Source organism: Cornus florida, unplaced genomic scaffold (genome assembly GCF_030987335.1).
Source record: "Cornus florida cultivar Cherokee Brave unplaced genomic scaffold, ASM3098733v1 CherokeeBrave_3.0.0_Hap2_Chr01, whole genome shotgun sequence".
Classification (NCBI taxonomy): Eukaryota; Viridiplantae; Streptophyta; class Magnoliopsida; order Cornales; family Cornaceae; genus Cornus; species Cornus florida.
The window spans coordinates 121285967-121294538 of NW_026775571.1; the positions used below are offsets into that span (position 1 = coordinate 121285967).

General features: G+C 36.4%; 2 protein-coding genes and 1 long non-coding RNA gene across 3 annotated transcripts; all 3 read left to right on the top strand.

The window, feature by feature from the left end:
• The first annotated feature begins 792 nt into the window (after nucleotides 1-792).
• On the top strand, nucleotides 793-2239 carry LOC132272570 (uncharacterized). The gene is made up of 2 exons (XR_009470046.1): nucleotides 793-1209; nucleotides 2046-2239. It is a non-coding gene; the product is annotated as an uncharacterized LOC132272570 (long non-coding RNA).
• Nucleotides 2240-4731: 2492 nt separating this feature from the next.
• On the top strand, nucleotides 4732-5737 carry LOC132268398 (putative F-box protein PP2-B12). Its single transcript, XM_059769253.1, has 3 exons — nucleotides 4732-4836; nucleotides 4974-5101; nucleotides 5205-5737. The coding sequence occupies exons 1-3, from the start codon at nucleotides 4786-4788 to the stop codon at nucleotides 5608-5610; spliced, it is 585 nt and encodes a 194-aa protein (XP_059625236.1). The 5' UTR covers nucleotides 4732-4785; the 3' UTR covers nucleotides 5611-5737.
• A 1189-nt stretch (nucleotides 5738-6926) lies between these two features.
• LOC132268388 (protein PHLOEM PROTEIN 2-LIKE A1-like) lies at nucleotides 6927-8263 on the top strand. The gene is made up of 3 exons (XM_059769245.1): nucleotides 6927-7226; nucleotides 7430-7548; nucleotides 7767-8263. The coding sequence occupies exons 1-3, from the start codon at nucleotides 6987-6989 to the stop codon at nucleotides 8134-8136; spliced, it is 729 nt and encodes a 242-aa protein (XP_059625228.1). The 5' UTR covers nucleotides 6927-6986; the 3' UTR covers nucleotides 8137-8263.
• The last annotated feature ends 309 nt before the right edge of the window (nucleotides 8264-8572 follow it).

Genomic DNA, 8572 nt, shown 5'->3' on the forward strand with positions numbered 1-8572 from the left:
CAACAGTTATCAGGCGAGCATCCAGATTGCTCCATTTGAGGCGTTGTATGGTAGACCTTGTAGGTCTCCTGTTTGTTGGACTGAGGTAGGCGAGACAGCCGCCTTAGGACCCGACATTGTACTCGAGACTACTGAGAAGATTAAGTTGATAAGACAGAGGTTACTTACAGCTCAGAGCCGACAGAAGAGCTATGCGGATAAGCGGAGACGACTGTTATCCTTTGAGGTGGGAGACCACGTTTTTCTACGGGTTTCTCCACGGAAGGGGTTGATGAGATTTGGGAAGAGTGGCAAGTTATCGCCACGATTTATTGGACCATTCGAGATTTTGGATCGGTAGGAGAGGTTGCCTACAGACTTGCTTTACCACCACAGATGGACAGAGTTCACAATGTCTTTCATGTATCGATGTTACGAAAGTACGAGCCGGATCCATCTCACATTTTGAGTTGGGTTGATGTGGATATTGATGAGGATGTTTCCTACGAGGAAGGACCAGTTCAGATCCTTGACACTTAGCAGAAGGTGTTGAGGAACAAGACGATACCAATGGTGAAAGTCCTTTGGAGACACCACGGAGTCGAGGAGGCTACTTGGGAGCTCGAACAGGAGGTTCGGTCTAAGTACCCAGCGTTGTTTTCTTCCTCAGGTATGTCTTGATTTCGGGGACGAAATCCTTATAAGTTGGGAAGATTGTGATAATTCTAATTTTCAGCATTTTAGAATTTTCTGAAAATTCGTTAATGCAAGGGCATTTTCGTCTTTTCACTTTACATCTGGGTTTGTGGTTGGGTCCAGTTACATTTCCTACATTTTAATTTATGTGGTGATGTAGCATTTGTATGGTGCAATTGTGTATTTGTGGTGTAATTAGAGACAAAAAAAAAATAAAGAGAAAAGGAAAATAATTTCAAGTGGGGCCCACCACTAACTTATTTGGCCAAGAAATCTTCTTTTCTTTCTCATTTTCTTTCTCTTTCCCGTATGCTCTCTCTCCCTCTCGGTTCCTTCTCTTTTTCTTTCATTTTGGAGACAAAAACTTTGAGGTTTGATTACTCAATCATCTTTCATCGGATTTAGGAACCGTTTGAGGCGAAATGAAGCTTGTAGCGAGCTCTACGCATCCATACTATCAATTTCCAGATTTGAGTCTTCCTTGGAGCTCGAATTTGGAGGACCTATTCTAGGGATTTAGGCTTGGATTGTGAGGTAGGGACATCTTAAGCCATGGAATCTTGCTCTATAATGAATCATGCTCCTCTATGTGTGTTATAGCATGTTTAATTGTTGTTGATTTTGATTAAAATGATTTAATTGACAACATGCTAGTTATGTAAATGTGTATAACATGGTTGAATGAAAAGTATATCTATGTGATGGTTGTTTACATTTTTTTTTGAGGTTACTAACATGCTATAATGATGCCATGAGAACATGCTTATTTATTATTGTGCTAAGTTCCCATTTGTCATTATATTGAGATCATGACATGAGCCTACATCTCATTGGGTTGCATGAAAAAGGGAAGTGGTTGTCTTGAAATGAAAATGGGGATTTGGGAATGAATGTTTTGGAAGAAAAAAAAAAAAAAAAAAAAATTGGTTTTGACAAACCCGGTCGCTGCGGGGTTACCAACGGGCCGGAAGTTAATGTAGCCTAGGGAGGACTAGGGAGAGTACCCTAGCGTGGTTGAGCTATTTGGGCCCCTCTACAGCGCCACGGGGTCACCAAGGGCCTAGGGACGGTAGCCAATCCTCCTCTCGTCACAGCGGGGTTACCAAAGGGGGTTACATTAACTTTGAACGTGATGGTTTTGAGAATGAAAACGGGGAGTGACTTTAGCATGCATTGCATCTCACTCCATTTGCATTTGTGTGTGATTGAATTTGACTTGTACTTGTAATTATTTTTCCCCTTCAATGCATGTCCCCAATCTCCCATTGGCCTATGCTTTATTTGGATTCACTAGGACACAAGAATTGTGTCTTAAGTGTCACCTGCTGAGCTATATGCTCACCCCTATATCTATATATATATTTTTTCAGGTCTTGGAAAGGAACTGGTGGATGACAACCCACCTCAAGCTTGAACGGCGTTAGAAGTCCACTTTTGTATCTTTGTATATTCCCCATTATTTTGTAAAACACTAGAAGTGCAAAGATGTATAATTATTTTGTGGAACTTTGTCATGTAATATAACTAAAGTATTGATGATGTTTTGGATGGGGATTTGATAGTATGCAACTTGTTGATGAATTGATGGATAATCATAGTTTGAAGCATTGTCTAGATTAGTTGGTTGTATCATTATCTTTTATTGCCGTGAATTCGGAATTTGAGCCATGACAGGTTAAAAATGCAATTAAACAGGTTGTGATAGGCCTATTTTTAGGGGAGGTCATGCCGAATATTTTTTTGTTTAAAAAGTATTAGTTTTGAGTCATTACAATAAGAATCTTATGAACGTCATATTGCAACCTGAATCACATGAAGGATTATTGTACTTGTAAAATGTTGTGTGCGCTGCAGGAATTACAGGAGTTTGATTCAAAGAGCATAGTTTCATTAAAAAGTAGTACTATTATACATAGTGGTCAAGTCAAATAGACATTATACTTAAGTGTTAGTGGACTTTGTTTTGTGCTTTCTCTAACTTCTCTAGTCCTTTTTTAAATTTGAATCTTGTGATGGGTTGTCGCATTTTTAATTTAAGCATTAATATGTGTGATTCAAGATTGGTAGATGACATTTGCACTCCACTTTAATACTTCCACATCCATTTATTGAAAAAAGGAAATGACACTCCACAATTATTCCAACAGGTACTTTTGTTTTGCTTTGAGTCTCGGTATCGAAAGTTGAATTACAAGTGTTTTAGTGTGCAAGCATATTTCGATTCGAGGAACAACATTATTTGGTGAGGACACTTTATATTTCAAGTTTGGTGAGGTAAGAATTGAGAAAAATGATTCATTGTTGGTGAAAGTATATTTACAATCGGTTGCACTTGGAAGTTGAATCGGTTGCACTTCCTGCGAGAAAATATGTCTCAAGAAAAGTAAAACTGGTCACACTTTGAAGTAGAATTGTTTGTACTTGTGTGTGAAAATCAGATTTTGGTAATTTTTTAATTTTCTATTTTTATCCAAACTTGTAGAGTAGTCCTACTTTATATAAACTCTCTGGAATAATTAGAGTATCTCCAACCGCTGTGTATATATATATATATTTTTGTAAATCTGATGTGTCATAATAGATTTACACAAAAAAATTAGATTATTTATTTTTAGCTCCAACGATTGTTTTATATCTTTTGTGTAAAAATACATCCCACAATAACAATTAACATACCTGGACCCCATATTAATTTTACAAACCGTCTTAATATAGGGTTGATTCGTTAATAGGATGAGAAAGAGAGAGGAAAAATAAAATATACTGAGGTGGCTGTGTAAAAAGGTTGTGTAAAATACATAATAATTTTACACATTTGTGTATCTTAGCAGACTGCTGAAGATAAAAAAAAAATTTATACATTATACGTGGCAGTGTATATTTTACACAAAATACTATTTTAAAAGACTGCTAGATGCTCTTAGAGTTTTAAAAATAAAAATGTTTTGACTATTGGAATGTTTAACAACCAGTAGAGTTGTTAGAGTGAATGTGAGCTTGAATCACAAAGTACCCATTCCACCACATAGTATGATATTATTCGTTTTGGGTCTGAACTTGCACGATTTTGTTATTGAATTTTACTCCAAAAGACCTCATACCAATTGGAGTAACACATATATATATATATATAACATTTCTTCTTTTTCACACCCAGACAATGTGGGATTGTGCACCTGTAATTCACCCAGTGTGGTAGCCTTACCAATGCCTCTTACACCTATCCACTGCACACCCGCCCATAAGGTTGCCACACTTTGCCACAAAGATAGTGGATTATTTTGTTTGGGACAATGAAAGCCGACTCTGTGATTTTCATCCGGATTGGTTGACTTTCTTTTAATTAGGGTTTTCACGCACAAAATTTTGGTATCATTTTTTAAATTTTATTTACTTTATTTGCACTGGGTATTAGTCTAGCTTACAACAAGTTTTCGGGAAAAAAAAAAAAAAAAAAACACACAATACACACATTTAATATATTATTTTATACAAAATGATCATTTTTATGCTTCAACTTCCGTCTAATATTCATTATGTTTGTCAATTTAAAATTCAATGACCAAAAAAAAAAAAGAAAAAAAGTCGATTTAAAATTCAAAATGTGTCATTGGTGATTTGCTCGCCACATATTCATTTGATGGTAGGGTTGAAATTTTTTGTTTATTTCCTAACAAGTTGGTATCGCCCCCAATGAGATGGGGACCAAGTTTGTGGGGGTGTATCCATTCCTCCCTCGTGGTACACGAGGAGAGTTGATAAAAAGGAGTAAAGGGGGTGGGGTTTAGAGATAACTTGAAAACCAGCTTATTCCAAAAGAGTACCTACGGCTTCTGGTTGTTTACTCTTCACGCCATATTTATCCTCATTAAAAGGGCTACCTTCATTTATATATATATATATATATATATTTGTGTTATTGGTTTGGTGAAAGATAAAGATGAAAAGTGAAGTAGTGCCCCACTTGGCTTTGCTTTACTTTACTTAAGTTGGTAGGGCAATAGGTAGGGGGGTCCAAATTAGTCCCATCCCATCCTACACTTATAAATTCACGTACATCCCATCATTCTTCTTCATCTTCAACTTTAATAATAATAATATTCCCAACAAATGGAGTATGAGCATGCAAATGGTAACTCCACTTCTCCCCACTTGAAGGGTGTAAGTAAATCTCTCTCTCTCAAACCTTTTTTAGCCTGGGACTTGTTCACACCCATTAATTTCATGCATAATTTAATTATTCATGTCCATTACATCCCCTAATTTAATGATTACTTATCTTATTTTAATTTAAAAAGGATCACTCTTTCATAAGTGACCCTGCAGATTCTACTACACTCAGAATCCCTACCAGAGCATTAGACATCATCTGGGGCAACGATCCCCGTTATTGGGACCACATCAAACTTACCCAAGAGGATAAACAGTAAGATTAATCAAGTTAAATATGTATCAATTATTTGTTGGATATTACTGTAGTTAATTTGTGTAATGTATATAAATATAAGAAGACGGAATTCATGCTGCAGGTTGATCGGGTTTGAAGAAGGTTCAGTGCTTTTACAAGTGAACTGGCTTGTGGTGACAGGGAAAATGGCAGCTGTCTCGCTACTCTCACCTGCAAAAACATACACAATATTGTATATAATTAAGTTCAGGGCTGATGCATTTGGGTGGCACTCTGCTCCCATCAAGTTCAAGGTGAGAGTGGACGGAGGACAAGAGACCCACCACACCCTTTTACTTGAGCCCTACAGGCTCAAACAGGACATGTGGCATGAAGTTCCTGGAGGAGATTTTACAATCGACTCAAACAACACTAGTGGTATTATTGGAAGTAGGAGTAGTGGTGTTGAGTTTGGGATGTTTGAAGTTGAGAGTGACTGGTGGAAGGGTGGCATGGTTCTTGGTGGTATTAAAATTAAGTCAAAATAAAAACACAATTTGATAGTATTTGTGCATGTTTTGTACGTTGAACAACGTACCTACTAAACCTGTACTTGATGTTGTAAGAATATTGCTTCTATATTTGATTGATTTTTGAATTGGCCGGATATGATAATATTAGGTGCGTGCATGTATCAACTTCTATTTTAGTTGAATTTCAAGTACTGATGAATTGTTTGCTTCTTTTTATGTACGTATTATTCTATGATATACAGTAATAAAATAAATAAATTAAGCATACAAAAATTAATGACAATGACCAAGATGTATATAGGTCACATAGATAACATGAGATCATAATATTTAAGAAATTGGCAAATTGGTTCAATGCTTGAATAGCAGTGCTATTAGTTTTACATTTATCCATCCGGATCCGGCATGCCAATCAAAATTTGTAAATCATATATTTAATTGTGATATCTGCATAGAAACAGGGAATTCAATTATATATATTTGTGCTTGTCCAGAGAATTGAAGATATCCAGTGAAAGCATTTGCGGGAGAAATAGTTGAATATATTGTTGAGATTTTAGGCAAAAAAATAATAATAAAAAAATTGTTGACGGAAATATTCAGTCGTGTATGAGGAAGGATGAGTTGGGTGTAATAGTTTGTTTTTTTTTTGTTTTTTTACGCAAAAATAAATAAATAATAATAAATAAAAAGTTATCTTATGTCACGTCTTGCATTCCCATTGCTTGATCGGATTTCACTAGCCACGTCAGCAATTTAAGAGGCTAAAGATCAAAACTACGTCCTTTTATAGTAGTAGGATGGGATAAATTGCAAGAAAATCATAGTTTAGGGGCTTTATTTGTTTTTTTTTTACCCTAATAGTCCATAGGGTGTCTCTTGCGTTTTACCCTTACTCAAAAAGAATAATCCAGTCCAGCAGCCCATGCATTATGGATGATGTCACCAGCTATTGATAAGCATCTTTATCTTCCTTCTTCCATAAGGGAAGCAAAATGCAAGATGAACATCAATCGATCGATCATCATCATCTTCTCCAAGCATCGCTTTGTCAAAAGTAAGGAATAAAGATAGATAGAATGACTACTGCCTTATCACTACCTAGCTTTATGCATGGAATAATTAATTTTGTAAAAAGAGTGGGAATTATTTGTGCAACCTTATGTAGCTAGGGTGGATGGACGTTGTTTTAACAATTGCATGCCTAACCTTAAGGGGAACCAGATTCTGTTACCATACTATACCATTGAGGGGAACCAGATTCTGACACTTTCGGCACCTACTTGCAGACTTAGCTATGATGCATGCCAACGAATTTATCACAAATTAAACCCAGCCATGCTATAAAAAAGCACGATTTCCATGCAAGCTAGGTCTCAGACAGTGAGGTGATGGGGGCAGGATGGTCACAAGATGAGGCTCCACAGTCTAGTCAAGAACCCAGGAACACAATATCACAGAGCCAAGACATTCATTACAAGGCAACTGAGACCACCCCAGAATTGAACCTCCCCCTCCCTCATGCCTACGAAGATATTGTGAAGGATGCAGATTCACCAGTTGACAAGTCTTCTACAGAGAAGCTCTATCGTCAGCTTCATGGTGGAGTATTCTTGAACCAGAAGAGGAAGGCAAGTCTCATGTCAATGCCAAGAGGCTGAAATCACAACATTAAACATTTCAAGAAAAAAGTATTTCTTTATTTTTTTTGGATATCGCCTTGAATGTCTTGACACTATTGCCAGGACAAGTTTCAAAATTGTCATTATCATTTCCTTCCATTGTCATTAGTATTGCTACCGTTAATGGTCACAAAATTTTCTTATAAATGCAGAAGTATTGGGTTGACGAGAAGTCTAAAAGCAACTGCTTCATGTTATTTGCACGGAATCTCTCAATCAATTGGTCTGACGACAAACGTTATTGGCACTGGCCCTACCTAAAAGAAACCAAGTAAGTAGACCAAATATCTAATCCTGGCCAGGCAATGACCCTAACAAGATTGACAGGCAGAGTTAAATCAATTCCACTAGTCTCTCTATGCTTATTATATCAAAAAGAAGATATAATTTCAAATTTTGGTCCATTGGAATGAAAATTAAGATGTAATGAATTCGCAAGTGTTTCATCTAATATAGTTTGATTCTTAATGATTACATCTCCTTTTGCAGTGATGTGTTTGTTGACATTGCCGAACTGCTAAAGGTTTGCTGGCTGGAAGTTAATGGAAAATTTGAAACACGAAAGCTCTCACCAGGGGTTACCTATGAGGTTATATTTGTTATAATGTTGAAAGAACCTGCTTATGGGTGGGAAGCTCCAGTGAACTTTACACTTGTTCTCCCAGATGGAAACAAAAAAGAACAGAGACAAAGCTTGAAGGAAAAGCCAAGGGGACAATGGATAGAGATCCCAGTAGGGCAGTTTGATACGTCATCAAATAAGGATGCAGAAATTGAATTCTCTCTGTACGAATATCAAAGCGGGAAGTGGAAGAGAGGGCTAGTAATTAAAGGTGTTACCATTCGGCCAAAAAGTTGAAATATCCAAGAATTTTAACCACATGCAGTTTTCTGCTTACCTTTTTATGTAAGTGTTTCATAAACATGTTATGAATAACCACAAGTACTAGAGTACTTCCTAATACAGTATGAGTGTCCAAATAAAATGCTTTATGTTTCCGCTTAATACACAAAAGATTTGGATGAAGCTCAATCTATGAGAAAACGATAAAAGATAATTAAGGAGAAAAAAAGGAATTGTCTTGATGTGTGAGAGAGCAAGCAAGAAAGAGAGGATCCATAAGCCATCTGTCTAGAAAAAAATAAAACCTGTGGAATTATTATGAAAATTAGAATTTCATTTATTTCAATTATCACATTACGATCATCTCAAAGGTTAAACTGGTTTACCATGATGCAGCTTTTCCTTCTCTCTTATTTTAACAGCTCAATGAAAAGACAGCATAGAAATAGCG

What these genes read in the sequence shown, in the direction of transcription:
- LOC132268398 (XM_059769253.1), top strand. Translation starts at nt 4,786, where the DNA reads ATGGAGTATGAGCATGCAAATGGTAACTCCACTTCTCCCCACTTGAAG. An exon ending in CTTCTCCCCACTTGAAGGGT is followed by an intron (nt 4,837 to 4,973) that starts GTAAGTAAATCT and finishes TAATTTAAAAAG; the next exon opens with GATCACTCTTTCATAAGTGA. An exon ending in CTTACCCAAGAGGATAAACA is followed by an intron (nt 5,102 to 5,204) that starts GTAAGATTAATC and finishes TTCATGCTGCAG; the next exon opens with GTTGATCGGGTTTGAAGAAG.
- LOC132268388 (XM_059769245.1), top strand. Translation starts at nt 6,987, where the DNA reads ATGGGGGCAGGATGGTCACAAGATGAGGCTCCACAGTCTAGTCAAGAA. An exon ending in TCTTGAACCAGAAGAGGAAG is followed by an intron (nt 7,227 to 7,429) that starts GCAAGTCTCATG and finishes TTATAAATGCAG; the next exon opens with AAGTATTGGGTTGACGAGAA. An exon ending in CCCTACCTAAAAGAAACCAA is followed by an intron (nt 7,549 to 7,766) that starts GTAAGTAGACCA and finishes CTCCTTTTGCAG; the next exon opens with TGATGTGTTTGTTGACATTG.